Source organism: Epinephelus moara, chromosome 8 (genome assembly GCF_006386435.1).
Source record: "Epinephelus moara isolate mb chromosome 8, YSFRI_EMoa_1.0, whole genome shotgun sequence".
NCBI classification, from domain to species: Eukaryota; Metazoa; Chordata; class Actinopteri; order Perciformes; family Serranidae; genus Epinephelus; species Epinephelus moara.
The window spans coordinates 41,917,640-41,935,669 of NC_065513.1; the positions used below are offsets into that span (position 1 = coordinate 41,917,640).

The 18,030-nt window shown below is 43.0% G+C and overlaps 1 protein-coding gene across 1 annotated transcript in view; it reads right to left on the reverse strand.

Moving 5' to 3' along the window:
- Positions 1-16,269, reverse strand: part of mmp11a (matrix metallopeptidase 11a) — a 48,640-nt gene extending 32,371 nt beyond the window's left edge. Inside the window, exon 1 of the mRNA XM_050050221.1 lies at positions 16,013-16,269. Coding sequence (XP_049906178.1) covers positions 16,013-16,117 — 105 coding nt within the window. The 5' untranslated portion in view covers positions 16,118-16,269. The remainder of the gene's footprint in view (positions 1-16,012) is intronic.
- Positions 16,270-18,030: the final 1,761 nt, after the last annotated feature.

The following is an 18,030-nucleotide window of genomic DNA, read 5'->3' on the forward strand; positions in this document are numbered from 1 at the left end:
ACTGACGTGGTCAATCTATGTGAAACTGCACATAGGCATTGAGGATTGGCATAGGTAGAAGGTGACAAAGCCACCAATGGGTATGCTGCCCAAAATTGAGTTATAAGTAAAAATGAACTCCTTGATATCTGTTTTATCTTGTGACAAAGTTTCAGAGTTCAATTTTGCTTAGTTTTAGAGAAAAAAACGGTATAAAATTTGCAGTAACTACAAAATCTGTCTCAAAACCAAACTTTAAAGCCATTTTTCTCAGTTTTACCCTTTGCGTAGTTACTGCACTTAGGCTTTGTAGGGTAGTATGGACTAGTTTGATTTATTAAAAGGCAGCGGCAAACAGAAAAGTCTTCAGCCATGATTTTAAAGAACTGAGAGTTGCAGCAGTCCTGCAGTTTTCTTGGAGTTTGTTTCAGATATGTAGAGCATAAACACTAAATGCTGCCTCCCCATGTTTGGTCTTTACTCTGCGGACACAAAGCAGACCTTCCCCAGAAGACCTGAGAGATCTGGATGGTTCATGAGCCTTGTTTCCATGAAGCAGTCCGGTTCTGTTCATTCCAGTTCGGTACACATTAGAACGATTATCTTTCTGTTTCCACTGTGAAAAGTTGTGGTTGTTACCAACAGAACTGCAGAACCGTCCCCATTCTTTATCACCCCTCTGTTCTAGGATTCAAACCTGCAGCCCTGTGACCTTTCTTTAACCTCTTAAGTAATGTCCTTCACAAAAAACTCATTCATGTTGGTTTGTTGTCACCTGTCGTCTCTGTGGATAAAGTTTGAGCCTAAAAATGACCTGGTTAAAGGTTCTTTGTGGAGTTTTGTCCACTAGTGCTGCTATGAAGCAGTGTTATGATGAGTGGGTCCCTGTTTTATTTATGTGCAATGAAAGTGAATGCACATGAGTTCACATGTGGGCTATGCCATATGCATTCCTGCCGACGGCTGTGTGCTTTATCCACTGTTGACAGTTGGTGGTGCCAAGAAATGTAGCAACAGCACACACAGTCAAGAGAGAAGAAGACAGCTCGCTTGAAAACATGGCTGCACATGTTTGAAGAGGAAGGAAATGCATTCAACATGTTTGTTAGACTTCCAGGATGCACTCAGTGTGTTTTGGTCAGACGCACTGGATATAAACAGAGCTGTGTTCGATAACAAAAAGTAAAAGTTTAAGGTTAGCGATTAATGGTGGCGACAGATAAAAGATCCAGCAATAACTGTTGGGAGGAGACAGGATGTAAGCTGCCATCCACCTCCACCTCCTCACTCAGAGACTTTTGTGGTACAACATGTTCAAATTCCTCCTTTGCCACTGACAGACAGGAGTTATTATCTACATGGCGACAAGAGGTCCCCGTCTTGGCTGCATTAACCTGTCAGGTGACCCCCAGGGCAATGAACCCTGCTGACCCCCCACCTACTGCCCTCTGTGGTGTGTCACCTCTGATACCACATTTCCTCTGCACGTATGGCACAGCTCCACTCAACTCTCTTGGAACTGTTCTTTTTTTGGTTTTCCATCTTCAAAAGTTGTGGATAGTTTTTTTGGTACCATCTCGGTTGAGGTTCCACACGAGCTGAGCCGCTAGTAGGAGGTGGAGTTAAAACACTGTAGACTACACAGGTTGATTTTAGCGCTGCTCATCGCGGACTATATTGCTGTCATTGTTCATTTTAGTCAAACCATACAGTTTGAAAACGAGGCGCGGCTCCAACTAGAAAACAATGTTTTGATGCATTGGATGTGCTGAATGTGCATATTAAGGCAGTACAGGAGGAGGTGCACATTAATAATCCTCCAGGACTGTAACATGCTCATGTTTAACCCAAACAATGTGTCATGTGACTGCAGTTGCTTCACATCCAGGTCGGAACACCTTCTCACCACAAACCAACCGCACCAGAGTTCCTTTGGAACCGGACCAAGACCACCTCTTCAAGAAGGTCTTTAAAGTTTGCTTTCACTCGCCTGTGCAGCAGCTGCTCCTCTAATCCATCAGTCTAATCTGATCAGCTCTGGTTGATCCGACCCCAACATGATCGAAAGGAAGTCTGAAGTGTGGCTCAATTCTCAAGGCGGCGACTCAAACTTAACAAACTGCTGCTGAGGAAGAAAATAAGCTAAGGAAGAGTTTTGCTTGTGCTGCGTTCACAGACATAAAAAAAAAACGAAAACAAATTCATAGAGGGGGCACAGAATGATCACAAAGGGACACACACACACACACACACACACACACACACAAATGAAAACCTCTAAAAGTTTGTGACCACATTAAAGACTCACACACAAATGAAAACCTCTAAAAGTTTGTGACCACATTAAAGACTTAAATTATAAAACTAGATTTTGACACAGGGTCCCTCCACAAGACCTGGTCACAACTTTAAAGGTGAAAATTCGCTAAAAATGTGCCATTAATCAAATTCTAATAACAATAACTGACATGTGGACCTGGAGCTGTTGATGCCCCTTGACATCTGGGTCTGTTTGTAATCCAGCTGTGGTTGTTGCCAGTATCACGGAAACAAAGGTCATTGTAGGTATCTGAACAACTGCTGTGTTTTTTGCTGGTAAGGACAGTGTCCTGCCCACAGCTGTGCCTTTTGTTCAGCAGCCTCTGAGGTCTCTGTTGAGAACTGAGGATTGGATCTGTAAATCACCTGGTCACAAGCCGACCTCTGTCCCCAAACCAGACAGTTTAGACTGCAGCTGCCCGCTGCCTGATCCCAATCAGCGAGGTGAGGCGAAGGGAGTGTCGGCTTTCAGGGTCGTAAAACTTTAGCTAATTCTAAGTGGTGGGTTCACGGGGAGCCGTAAAACTTTAGCTAATTCTAAGTGGTGGGTTCACGGGGAGCCGCCTCTGTCATTTCAAAGAGAGGAATGAAAAAAAGAAACTGTGTGGTTAAAGGACTAAACCCCCTCCTGCCTGTGTGTCAAATGGATTGTTTGACCTGTCTGACCCTGCAGCCGAGTAAAGCCCTAAATGTGCCTGAACAGGTTTCACATCAAAGTTCAAGGTCAAACCCAAACAAAAGCATTAGCTCTGTCTAGAATATCCTGTAGGTTCCTTTCTTTTATTGAGCAGCTTTTACCAATAACACCAATTATTTTTCTTTTTCTGGTCATGTTGAGCTCACTTGTCCACAAAAGATTCTTAAACACATCCGAACATACTTTTAAAAACATCCTAGAGGACAAATTCTCAATGTGGCTTTGACTCAGAATCAAAACAACAAACACCAACATGCTGAGGCTCATTAATACTTCCTTTTGTATGAAAATATATGTCAGTTCAAAACGCTGTAAATGTCACTGCCCTCATACTTCCATACGTCCTTTATGATTGCATATATACAGCCAATAGATGGCACTAGAGGGTGGAGTCAAAGGTTTCACACAACAAACGAGGCAATGGTATAAGAGGTCGTTATAATGTTCCTTTAAAGAGAGGCAGTGTTGTAGATTGCAGTGGTTTGTGAGGCCATTATAAATAAGTCTTCAGTAGCTCGGCTTTAACTAGTCCAGAATGCTGCGGCTCTGTATTTTAACTGGGACAAATTGTATCTCACATATCACCCCAATTCTCGCCTCCCTCCAGTGGTTGCTAGGTAACTTCAGAATTGATTTTAAGATTCTTTTAATAACTTTTAAAGCTTGACATGGTTCAGCCCCGTTGTTACGTAGCTGAGCTTCTGACTACCTATGCTCCAAGTCGTGGCCTAAGATCCTCAGACCTACCCTCGCTAATAGTCCCTAGATCGAGGCTGGTAGCTAGAGGTGACCGGGCTTTTGCCATCAAGGTCCCGAGGAGATGAGGCTGGAAAGCACATTACCCATTTTTAAATCATTGCTTTTAAAACATATTATTATAAGAAAGTTTCCCTGTTAATATGTGATTTGTACTTTTGTGATTTATTTACTTTTCTTCTATTTTTACCTCCGTACACACTATTTTTCTTTGCTCTTAACATTTTAATTATTGTAATCTCATTGTCGTATCACTTGCATGCGCTTTGTGGCAGATTTACCCACATTTGGCCCCCTCTGTGCATGTTTCACCTTCAAGTTATGTCCACTAAAAGTAGGGCTGAACCAAACAATTCGAAGCTTCGAAGCTTCATTCGATGGCACGGGATTCGATTGTGAGAAAAAAAATTCGAAGCTTCTGCGCTTTTTTTTCCGGCCTTAAATGCAACACTAACCCCCACCAGTCCGATACTGACAACAAGCGCACTCAGAGCTGGCAGACATGTCCAAGAGGTCATCAGATGTGTGGTTGCACTTTAAAATATGCCCCGACAACCCCCAGAAAGCAGTGCCAGATTTGCCAAAAGCAATTGGCATATCACAACTCAACAACAAATTTGGGAAATCACTTGAAAAACGTAAGTAGTAACTAGAAGGCCTAATAGTATGGTTGTGGAGTCATCCGGTCTGATTTTTGCATGAATTGCCTAAAAATGTTTCACAGTAAATCAGAGAACAGGGATATTATTGCCACTGGTTATTTGAAATGGATAAAGGTATTTTTTACTGGTGAGTTAAGGGAGAATAGCCTATATAATGTATATAATGTGATTAAAAAAGAAAAAATCTCCGACAAGGAAATAGAAAGCCCGACGCACAATGGAGACCTGCTATTATCCTGTAAGTGTCTGACAACATTATGGAAAGGATCCCTACAAATATTAAAGCGAAAGATTCTTTTTGTTTCACCAGAAACAGCCCCAAAATCACTGTTGGCAATCCCACCAGACTCTATTTAAATAAAAAGTAATTTTAGCATGTATAGAAGCAGCATGTTTTCACATCTAAGTGAGTGAATTAAGGGTTTACTTTGACTAAATCAGAGCTGGTGATTATTGGAGCAGTAAGTTTAAGTTTAGGTTTATTTACTTTATTAATCCCCCTGAGGAGAAATTCAATGTTTTCACTCTTGCTTGTCATTAACACACAGGTAGACAGTAGACAGACAAACAAAGATGGCTTCTGTCAGTTTTATTTTGTTTTTGCCGACTTTGAATAAGGTGTGTTTTACCGTGCTAGAATATCTGTATATAAATAGAGTTGGTGGGATTGGTGATAGCGATTTTGGGGCTGTTTCTAGTTAAAAAAATCATCTAACTCTTTATCAAATAGGTCTCTCTCTGAATGGACCCTTTCCATAAGTTGTCAAAAACAAGTGCTTTATTGGACGTAAATTAATGCCACAAAATGCCCTGAGTGGTTACATTGCAGGTTGTTTTGCTGCTGCCTGCTGCAAAATTGTTGTCTCCATTAGTCACTTAGACACAAAAACATGTGACAATAGGTACAACATTGAAAAATACCCTTTACCTATTTCAGTGTTTGAGGACAGTACTTAAGTTGACGCACCTAACTGCTTTCCACTTTGTTTTTAATGTATTAAATGAGGGGTCTCTCTCTTCAAGTAAAGACGCAGTGTGGTTTAAAGTGCTCTTGACATTGAACTCAGTCAAAGGTTTCTTGGTTGAACCAGCAGTGAAGACGTCCTGACGGCCTTCAGGCTCCCTGCAGGTTGATACTTGGTGGTGTCAAACTGTAGCACAGTGACCTGGTTGGGGTGATGGTGGTGGGTTTGTTGTCAGACTGGAGACGTTGTTCAGACGCACCGTGTTCAGACATGTTTCTCTCTGAATACCACAGTCAGATCCCCCGCACCGCCGCTGCTGCTTACACATCTTGTCATCACTGTAACCAGAAGCTAGATATGTCCGTACTTGTAATGGACGCCCCCTCCTCCACCTCCGCCATCATCACAAACTCCTTCACATGTTCCCAGCATGAGGATGCCCTCGCGAGGCCTTCAGGCTCTTGGAGAGTTTCATGTCTCATCACCGAGTTCTTGCACTCTCAGCAGAAAGTGACAGACTAATTGTCTCGGGGGTATTTTTGTAACGTCGTCACAAAGTCTCCTGACAGGATTTCCATTGTCTGCTCTAAAATTACATGTGAACACGCGAGCATGGCCTCAACACCTCTGTCTTCTGAGTCACTGACACTAGATAACCTTCCCCACGTTGCAAAGCAAACTGTAAACATTTCGCTCTCCAATTTAAAACCCTGAGAGAACCAGTTACAAGTTACTGTACATGTAGCATGACGGCTTTCTACATAATTTACTTTGAAGTAAGACTAGTGAGCTGAGATTTATGACCCATATCCAGGTTGCAAATTTGCATTTCATAGAATAGTGCATGGATGACCTGCCCTACTCTCCCTTTGACTGGCTAGTACACATTGCCTTCATTGGTTGGGTTGGTTAGGTTTAGGCAAGAGGAGTACGATCTTTTAGGGTTAGGGTAAGAATGTCAGGGAAAACCAATCAGAAGTAGAGTAGAGTGGGTCCTGCTTTCGCCATCCTAGGAAACACAAATTTGCATCCAGGTTAAATTCTGTTCTCTGCTGTATGTTACCTCTCTCAGTGACAGCATACAGGCTCTGAACCGCAGTTGGGACACGCTGGCTTATTAACATTAAATTAGCTTGGCTCGTTGTTAGCTGGTAGGTAGCTTCTAGCGGTCCGGACCACTGCAGAAGGAAGGTGTTCGGGTGCCGTTCACCAACAGTGGCTTTATGCAGTCTTCACCAGAAAACGACAAACATGGCCTTCTCATGATTAGCTCTGAGCCTATCTAGACACTTAACTCTACTGCTATCATCACTACTTGCTGCATGCGTCTTCACCATGACACCCGAGAAAGCTGCTTCCCTCCACACACACAATGAAGTACACGTCACAAACTCACAGGTTACTCACAAGAGTAAAGGGGGAAAGGGGTGAGCTGGTCACAGTTGATACCACACTGGCCAGCAGGTAGCTAACTTAGCTTAGCACAAAGACAGAAAATGGGAACAGCTTGTCTGGTTCTGTCCAAAGGTAACAAAATCTACCTCCCTGCACCTAAAAAGCTAATTGATTAACATGTTATGTTCCATTTGTTTAATCCGTACAAAAACATAAGTGTCAAACAACAAATTGCCAGTTTTTTAGAAGTTTATGTGCAAAACTATTTCTTGCCCATAATCCAACAAAGGCTCCACAAAGTTGCAGGTCATGACCAAGAAGAAGTCCAGTGCACAAACCCACTGAAAACAATAGGGCTGTAGTCTCCTGGTCGACTAGTCGATTATTTGTCCGCTATGCTCTGGGGGTGTTTTCAGAACACCCCAGTTGTTGACAGAAAGTTGAACTCGCCCACCCTCACGCTCAGCGTCGCGGTGACGCAGACCTCCTGTCTGTTTCTGTAAGCTGAAACCATTTCCCTCAGTGGAAACGAAGCTTGTATTTACTGTATTTCACAGATAAGAAACAATAAATTGTGAAGACAGTAAAGCCTCCACTAAAATAGCATTTTAAGTCTTGTGTGTGATTTATCCTGGCTTCATATGAGCAGAGGAAATCTCCACCCGTCGCTAGGCTAATGTATACCATGTAAAATGCCATAGGCTTGTGGTATTAACGTTAGCATGTTGTATTTGTTTGGAAAACGTGTTTAGTATCAGACAGTTGTTTTGTCAGTGAACCTTGTGAGTTGTAATGGAGCCACATTATGTGCCGTTACCTTTGTTACATGTTGCTGTTGTCCCTGACTTTATATGAGAAGAGGAAAAGATCGCTAGACGCTAGGCTAATTTATACAATATAAAATGCCATAGGCTTGTGCTAATAACGTTAGCATGTTGTATTGGTGTTGGAAATGTGTCCAGATAAAGACAAGTGTTTGTCTGTGAATGCTGCGAGTTATAGTGAAGCTGATTTGCGTACTTGTGTTTGAAATGGTCTCTATTAAGCCATGTTTAGTGTGTGTTTAATGTGTGTTTTGAATATACTATATAAATAAAGTTTGATTTGAACTAAACTTTACAGCACTTAACACAGTCCTCCACCGCCGACTAGTGTTTTGGAGGTGTAACTGCAGAGTGACACAGACACACCAGTAAAAATAACGTGCAGATTTTTTTTTCCCCACGACTAATCGATTAGTTGAAGATTATGTGCGACTTTAGTCGACCAAGATTTTCTTTGGTTGACTACAGCCCTAGAAAACAGCTGATATCAGTCGTTAAGCTAAATTAGCGTACAGACATCTGTTGTGTTGAGCGTGACACCCTGTAAATTCAGATGGATTTTGATTGGGTGACAATGTTTCAATCGTTCATTAATTCGATCTGAAAGTATCCCAAAAATATTGCTTACCAGTGCCACTGATGTCATTATTTATGATAGTAAATGAAGAGTCTTTGGGTTTTGAACTGTTGGTTGAAGAAAATTACCAATTTGAAGACGTCACTTAGGGGTCTGAGAAATTGTTATGAACAATTCATTTTTACAATATTTTCACATTTTATAGATGAAATGATTAATTAATCCTGAAAACAATCGTCAGGTTAATCGATAGTGATAATAATCGTTAGCTGCAGCCCTACTTTGCAGTACCTGTGTAAAAGCATGTTTAACAATCAGTCATAAAAGGCCCAGACACCAATTTGTACACCAGCGTTAACATCAGCGACCTGAATGCACTGCATCCATACAACATGTGTTTTCAATAAGGGCAGTAGGAAATCTATAAGTGCAGCAGAAGCAGAGAGGAAAGGTCGAGGGGAACTGGGTCTGAAGAGGAAATTACAAAGGATGATCGAAAAATTCCTTCTGAAATTAACTGAATATCTCAGACTGATCTGCAAAAAGGGATCTGAGCGTGATTTTACATCTAAATCAAAATACAAACTGGTTTATTGATTGTTGTTAAAGCTACAGGTGAGAAATGGGACGTGGTGAAGTCAGAAGCTTTTTCATCAACATGATATCTAACTGTATAAACTCATAACATTAAATCCGGATGATAGGAAGTAAGTCATAAGTGAGTGTTTACACGAGGAGACAGATAAGGTTTCAATTTGAAGGGTGTGCTCTCATTGAAAAACCAGGGACAAAGGATTGCTTACAGTGAGAGGGGATTTATAGTGCCAGATAGGAGGGGGGACGTACCCTTTTTTTCATCAACAAATACCTCGTTATCTTCCTTCTTACTCTCCTAATCCAATATATCATCTGAAAATCAGAAACACCCGGCAGTGGAAGGTGATATAAACCATCTGGGCATCTCTCTTATCTTTCCTGGCACACAAAAAACTCTTCCGCTAAGACCTCAGACTTGCAGATCTTCTGTCTGCCTGCAGGATGACTGACTGATGATTTCATCTTGAATGTGATTATTAATGAGAGCGCGTCCCCAGGAGAGTAATAGCTACAAGGAAAATCACGCTGTTTTAATTTTTTGTTTGAGGTTTCTTTGAGCATCTTTGCTTTCTTTGATACTATTTAGTTGTTATTTGATTTGGTGGAGATGGAGCGAGACGGCTGCTTCAGAGAAACGCAACAGATTTGGGTCATAAAGTCAGAGGTGAAGTCAGGACATCACAGTAACATGGCCTGAACATTCAGCAGAGTTAACACAAGGTTTTATTTACCGGGGATAGTGGCGTGATTTTAAAACCCAAGAATTAAGTGCAAGGCCAAGTTTAAGTCCCATCTGGAGAAACAGCTGCTGTTTCGAAGTCTGACACTGATACTTAAACAACATTTTTAGACACCTTTACATCATGACTCTAGAGACGGCTCCTCGACCACTTTAGTCCAGACTGAAATATCACAACAACTATAGAATCGACTGCCATGAAATTTTGTTGGGACATTCATGGTCCCCAGAAGATGAATCCTACTGACTTTAGTGATCCTCAGACTTTTCATCTATTGCCATCATCAGGTCAACATTTTAATGTGTCCAATACTTTGGTTTGTGACTGAATACCTGCAGAACTTATGACCCTCCCATCAGCCTCAGCTTGCTAAAAAGACAATTTTATTATGGTAATCCCAGTGAAGCAAAACTGGCTGGTCTATTTTCTTCTCTATATCATTCTAGTAATAGCCTATCACTACTAGATGAGAAGACACACACACACACACACACACACACACACAAGCAGACAGAATAAGACAGAAAATTAATGTGTGATTAGATTTCGACTAAAACCTCAGCCTTGCAGCTTGATCAAAAATTACATTTTTATCATTACAGAGAAAGTAAAGTACCAAATAAAGGTACTGTTGGGTACCGATACCAAATTCAAGGTACTGGGGAGGTACAGTACCCAACCCTTCACATTACACCTGCCAGACATCAATATTTTAGCATTGCACAAGTACAGTTTCAGAGTTGCTAGCTTAGCTGCAGACCTGGGCTTCTTAAAGTTACAATGATTGAGTCCCAATTTAGGGAGTATGATTGAAGGACGCACAGGAAAAATGACAGATGACAGGACATTTAACTCACTGGTGACCAGAATAAATAGTTATAAAAGGAATGCATTAAAGAGGCAACAGACAACATCTTCTCCTAAATATATCATTATGAAAATAATGTGGGTTGCACAGGTTAGTGGCCACAGTAAAATCAGACTATCAGCGTTTTGCAATCTGTGCAATAAGCTTCTGCCACCGGTGCCGAAATTTCGTGGAAAAATCTGCTTTCTGGCAGGAAACGCGTCATGTATTGCGAAATTGGTCGGTCAGCCAATCAGGGACTGGAGCTGGTCCTTAAGAGGAGTTGGGCATGAGATAGTTGAGTCACGAGCACAACGGCAGACGGGCAAAGTTTGGAGACAAGTGAAAAACGGCCTAGCTAAAGAAAAGGAGCTCCTCTGTGTGAGAAGGCAAAGAAGAGCAAAAAGGAGAGTGATAAAAGAAGAGGAAAAACAAGAGTAAACCTCAGTCAGGCGTTCAAGAGATGGAGGGAGCTCCGTGACCAAAGAGGCTTCAAAACCCATGTCCAGCTAGCTTTCTTTCTAATGGATCAGTAAGTAACACGGCTAAATGTTAGCTAGACCAGAGAGGACTGTACTGTACTGGCTGCTAGTTCATTCCTAGCTGGCCAGCATCGCAAATCACCGCAACCAGGGAGCGGGTAGCGAGTGTTGGTCGGCTGACATCCTGGTTGCCATTCTACGGCAGCCCTCGGACAGTGATACCCCCCTCCCTTCCTTCTGTTCTCTTCTCACGGAGGCAGCTATCCACGGACATCGCCCAGCTAAGTTACGCCCAGCTAAGTGAACACTGGACTTTGTTTCCCATTCAATTTGAGCTCCAACCGGCCGCATGGTTTCCATACGGTAGCGTTTATTCTGGAATGGGGACTGTTTACATGTGCATATTGGTATAATTCCACTGTGTCTACTGTTGTTTGTACTGATACTGTACATATTGGTATCATTTACTGTGAGCTGTTTGTACTGGTACTGTGCATTCTGCTATAATTATTTGGATTACTATTTGTTTTTTCTTCATATAAATCTGATAATTGTTGCTCGGTCTCTTTACTCATTTATTTAGTAGAGTGTCCACACACCTTCTCATTCTACATATACATAGAGGTATACTGGTGGCTTTACAGCCTACATTTTATTGATTATCTCTGATCCCCACGGTCAATTTGGTCATTGCGGCAGTGCCGCGCAACACCACTGACACATGGTGGCGCCAAGCTAAAAAAAAAACACGAATCCTATCTGTTGCCTCTTTAAGTGAACAACATAATCATAAAGATAACCAACAACTAAAGGACAATTTTTTGACGAGCTCTGTAAATGGGAGTTTCAAATCGCATTCTCTTTCTTTTACTTCAAAATATGGCACTGTGGACTGCGGCGGATATACGAGCAAGAGGGTCATCGGTCACAGCACAATGTTTGGTCCCAATAGTATGTATAAATGCAACAGTATGTACTCTGCAAGGAGAGCTGTAGTACGTACTGAAAGTAAAAAGAAGAAGTTTGCAATTCGGAACACGGCCAGTGTAACTACTGACTTCTCCAGTTGCCATCTTTGTTTTGGTCAAGCGATGGAGAAACAGCTTGTGAATGAGTCAGGGTGCAAACTGGGGCTCTGTGCCATCCAGAAACTCAGTACCGATACCATCCTGCCAAACTCACCCAGTCCTAACAGCGTTCACTCATCCTGCAGAAGCACCTGAACTGTAAATACTCTAACACGATGCTTCCCCTCCGCTGACCTTGTTAGTGGAGGATGTAAAACGAGGCCAGTGGCTCCTCCTCCTGCTCACTAACAAAAGCTTCTGATTAACTTTATGAAGGAGGGGTGCATGTGTCTTTTAACTGCATCCCTCCCCCCTGTTGTGTCTCATCAGCCACTCACAGCCCGGCGCAGCTGTGACCTAGATCCACACGATGGGAACCCGGTCCGGCTGTGATGTCACCTTTGCTCTCACGGTTCCGCGGCCAATCACTTCGCCCGACGACATCGACATGATGGGGCAAAACAGAGGAGAAGCAGGGGACTCAGGGTTTATTGACAAAAACAGTTAGCTGTTAGCTCCCCCTCTTCACTGCAGAGAGAAAACAGGCGCTCTGTGAATCGCGCTGCCCTGAATGCCACAGACACTGAGGCCTGTCCGGGCCTGTGTAATCACTCGCTCTTTTGTCAACAACGGGGAACAAATTGACAAAACTACAGATTAGACTTCCCGGTGAGATGACCAGCAGACACAACAAAGTTGTCATCACAGGTGCAACGTAGTTGTGATAATGTGTTGGTGGAGAAGAGCCATTTGTCATGTGCAGAAACCTGGTTTCAACTTGACACATAATCACTCCGTCAACAAAGACATGTCATAACACTACAATGGCCTGACTGCTGATTACTGTGGATTAAATTGTGGAAAGGTATTTCAAGTATGCAAAAACACAGTGTGGATACTAATGAATCAACACAAAGAAACCACAAGGCTCATGGCCCTTTAAGGTGAATCTGTCTGCCACCGCCTACATTTGTCCACCAGATCAATTCAACCAGAGTTTTTTCTTGTGTTTTATTTTCTTTAGAGTCTTGCAGTAGTAGAATTATCTGCTATTTACAAAGAGAAACAACAGTTCAAGGAAAGTCTGGGAAAACAAGGATAAATTTATGCAGCAAAATAATTTCTGTTAATCATTTTGAGACCCCTCAAATTTTTCTTGCGACGTAGCGAGGCTCCTGACCGCCAGATTGGGAACCAGTGGATTGGGCAAACACAGAGTCATAAATTGTTGCTGTGACTAGGCAAAAAGAAGGGATCCTGATTGATTGTAACTTGATCTCTTTCTAGCCCGTTCTCATTTCTAGGGCGTGAAATATGACAGCTTGGTCTGCAGTGTCAGTGTCTGACTTTGACGCACAAAACACCCTTTAGTGTCTGTATAGCCCCGTTTCAATCAAACACTTTAGTTATGGTACCTTTGGAACCAACAGTAACCCTTCAGACATGGTACCTAGACCCTCAGTCTGTTTACCGTCCAGCACTCGCAGTGTTTCCTCATCAGCGGTGACACAGATGGAAGTCTGCACCTGGTTTATCGTCCACAGAACGAGGCTGCACGCCCACATTTTCAGAACAAACTAGAACAGGCTGCAGTGAGAGTCTCTCTCCATGGGATATTTAAAAATAGCAGCTTTGTGCATTTAGTCCTTCTCAGGCAAGCTCAGGGGTTTAGTGTTGCTGTAGCCCACAGGAAGTGAGGATTAGAATATATGACCTTCACATAATCCGCTCCAAATTAATCTATATTTTTAAAGTCATTACTAAAAGTGTGTGTCATATAAAAACTAAAGTGATGGTCAAAGTTGTCACAGTGAAATTTAAGGTGTGCTGATGGATTCACGTCATCAACTCATGCATTGAGTAACATTACAAGTTAACGTTCCACCTTAAAAGTTGCCGGCAGTCGGCCCAGTGAATGAAGTTATTTTTTCTCAGACTCCAGCTGCTGTGAGAGGCAGCAAAACATCCTTTCATTTTATAGTTACAGTTTACTAATAAAACTCTCCACAGTATGAACAGTGGTTACATGAGCCTCAAAACCAGACACAACTCAGCCCTGAGCAGAGTGACCGTCCTCTACTGACCAATCAGACTGCAGTGTTCACAGCTCCACCTTTTAGTACCAGATCTGTGTGCTAGGTACCCCAACAGAGGGGGGACCAAACATGGGGACGGTACGGAACAGTTCCACTGGTACCATCCACAACTTTTCACAGTGGAAACAGAGAAAATGTGTACTGAACTGAACGGCACTGCTCAGTGGAAACGGGGCTTAAGAGACACACTGCGCTTTAACTACCTCCAAAGTAGGCATGTCACGATACTGGAAATTTGGTAGTAGGTACAACACCTGTGAAATAATTTTCGATTTTTGATTTTCAATACCATGGTAAAAAACAAAAACAAAAAAATCGAGCTAGTTTGCTGTCTTTCTCAAGTAGCTGTCCGTTAGTCACTCACTCTACATCAACAGCACTTCTAAATGAAAGCTTTGTGTCAGAAATTCACTGCACTTCAAAATAAAATGTGTTTTTTACAAACTTTACAAGTTTGAGAGTTATGTGTAGTCCATAAAGAATGGACCCGCGACCCACCAGTTGGGAACCACTGCTTCAGGAAATTGTTCACTCAACTTAAAGGTCCTTCATTGAAGTTAAGCACAACACTCAGCACTGCATTTCTTCATGACGTGTCTGTTTGTTCTTCCCTGACTGACACATGTATTTAGTTCTCTTGTTAGGTTATTGCCACCTCCTGTCTTATGCTTTGCAACTTCCCTCCAACCTGCTCTCTCTGTGCGATCCAGCTGATGCTCCAGGAGCAAACCAAAACTGATTTACTCTGCACATCAGTCTCATGGAATAAAGTATAATCATACTGACGCATCAAAACACCTCCGTCCCTCCATGAAACTTCAATAACCGCTACATTCTTCACTGTTCCAGCTTATCTGAGCCGCCCATTTGTTTTGATAAAGGAGTTATTATTCTGTGCACCTGTAAACAGGACATTCCTGTGCGTGCTTATCCAGCCTACTCTGTGGAAATAAAGGTTAGATGTTTGTGATATGATACAGCAGAAGATAAGATATAAACAAGGCTGTAGTAAATATGACAGAGTCCAGAGTTACAACACAAGAACATGCTCATGTGGTCAGGTGTGCAGAGCAGCAGCAGCAGCAGACCAAAGTCAGTCAAATGACATTAAACAATCAAAAAGAAAAACCATTAAAACACAAGAATGAGACTGTGTAACGCGTGCCACTGACGCCATCATGACGGGTCCATATGGAGGACCCCTCTCTTTTATGGTGTTGTTGACAAAATGCCTTTAAGACCTGTTATTACTGCTTCCTGCCCTGCAGACAGGGGAACTCAGCAACCTTTATTTTCTCCCTCTCTCCCTCCCTCCTCCCCGCAGATCAGAGCTGGCTGCACCGAGGCAAAACCAAAACACTCTGCTGTCATCCTGCTGCATGCACGGAGAGCACGAGACGTCAGGTTTTTGGCTGCAAAGTCATGAGTGCTTCCAGCGCTGCTGAGCAGACAAAAAATAAATAGCGAGGATAGTAATTTCTTCAAAGTAAGAGCAGCTCCCGGGCTAATTACAGTGACAGGTCAGCTTCTGTGCGCGCGTAAAAATAACCATTTTCTTAATTACAACATCAGTGTCATTGGTGCTGATGACTTCGAGGAAAGGGCGTGCGTGTGCGCGTGTGGAGGGGGAAAAGTGTTACTTAAACCGTAAAGATACTCCTCATACTTGTGTGTGGGTTGTATTTACTTTGGAGCAAAGTGACTCATTCTGCTCCAAAGTCTGTACAAGAAAGCAAACTAAAACTATTGTGCATGAGTGTGTGTGTGCACGTGTATGTGTGTGTGTTTAAGGAGGTGGGAGAGTCACTTGTAGCAGGAGAAAGAATGAATAAAGTCAACACTGCAGATTCCTTTAAAATGCAACACAATAAATCATTCCCCGTGCATGCAACAAGTCAAACAAAGCGACTCTTTCTGCAGCAACACTTCCAAACTCCTGCAGAAAACTTCCTCTTTTCTGTTTCGACTTTGCAACAAGTTAAAAAAAAAAGAAGCTTCCTCCAACTCACCGGTGCCGCTTTGTACCTGCTGGATCCCCGCACTGGAAGACAAAGCGTGCTCGGGAGGCATTGCAGCGCGAAGACGTAGCAGCACACGAGCAGAGAAGTCCGCATCCTCACCGCCGTCTGGAGCCGTGCTGGTGCACAGGCAGGCTGGATTTGGCGCAGCTGTGAGCGGTGCGCAAAGCCGGGAGTCACACGGCTGCAGGATCCGGGGCTACTTCTCTTTAAATAGACTCTGATTTCTTTGTTCTCCTAAAGGTTTTTTTTTTCCTCCACATACACTTTTTTTTTTGCAGCCCAGGGCTGATAATACCACCCGCTACCATGTGACTCTTAACCCTTTTTCTCCCGTGTGCCCGTCAACTGAAACCAGATGATGGCTTTGCGTTTTCCACCCACCTGTGGATCCTGATTTTATGAACACCGAGAAACCAAATGTTGAGTTTTGGCAGGGAGCATCTATAAAATACACACAGTGTCTCATATTATAACACAGTGACACAGCATGTGCTGGCAGGCACACTGCAGGACCTATGGAGATATTATAGGATTATTATAAGAGTATTACAGCAACACAATCACCTACAGTAAAAACTAACAGGCAGCAACAAAACACTCATTTTTATGAGGAGTAAAAAACAGTGTGTTGAGTAAAACAGTGCAGATGTGTGAATTAAAGGAAAGTGATGTTTGTGATAATGCCTTTAGTTCTTTTATCTCAGACGTGTTACGATGTCACATACCTTGACATGTTTCGGCAGAAACTTTCACCTTCCTCAGAAGTGATTATCAGAAGTTTCCACCGAAAACATGTCACCTGCCAGCAGGTACAACCTCCTAGGAAAATGAAGGCTCAATTACAGGCAACACATTGTCACCCCAAGTCATCACATATCGCCGCCTTGTACATTGACTTTCACGTCTGCTACATGTTACGTATCTTCCTGTGTCTGCTGATGACGTTCTGAGATGCTGCCACCAACACCAATGGCTCAACATTCATATGAGAGGCAAACACCAGGCTCCCAGGTGAAAGTCCAGGGTTTGCTTGACTCATCCACCAGGGACTTTCCAGATCCTTATATTACGTCATCACCAACAGTCATACCACCACATCAGGTGCAATCCAGCCAAGCGGCAGTGTATCATAACACCATCAAAAGTGACTTTTTGCATCCGAAATCACTGACACAAGGCGGTATTTGAGTACTTCGGGATGAAAACGGGTTGTTTGCCACAAGAAAAGGTTGTCATTGTACGTCTCTGCAAACCACGAATATGATACATTTGTGCGTTTCATATGTATTGATTTAACATTTCTAGTATATGAACTGAAGTGGAGGGGTGGGTGGATGGTGTGTTGCCTTGGTGAGTTGCCTGCCAAGCTGCAGACCCACTAAACTTGGGTGTTTTTAGCTACCCATCCCTGTTTTTTCACTGTGATAGTGCTAGAAAAAAGCAATTGTTTTTATCCAAACATCGCTGCGTTTCCTGTCGGGATGGCGGCACTAAAAAAAGTTGTTATTTACAGAGTCAATAGCCCCTTTTACAGAGCCGGATTGGCGAGTTGATCCGAGGTGCCCAATTTTCCGCCTCGTAGGGTAGACATATTGGCGGAATCCTTTTAGTTTAAAAAGAACGAGGCGCCCTTCCACAACGGGAGGGGCTGTTGATGACTTGTGGGAGGAGCTGTTGATGACGCTGCACGTGCGACCCACTGGCGGTGGATAAACAGGAAACAGCTGATAGCAGGAATTAGCGAGCAGCTAGTAGCAAGAGGGAAACACAAACCTGACAGACACTGTAAAGATGAGCAACTGGGGAGACAAGGAATTGCGCGCCCTCCTTGTCCTCGCAAACGAAGAGGCCATTAACCGTCAGATGACGGGGACGGTGAAGAACGGGCCGACTTATGAGAGAGTCGCCGAAGGACTGACCAGCCGCGGCTTCCCTCCCACGTCACTGTTTATGCCACACGCTGAGCTACATGTTTTGTTACTTGCTCACGCCCCCCATTGCCCCGA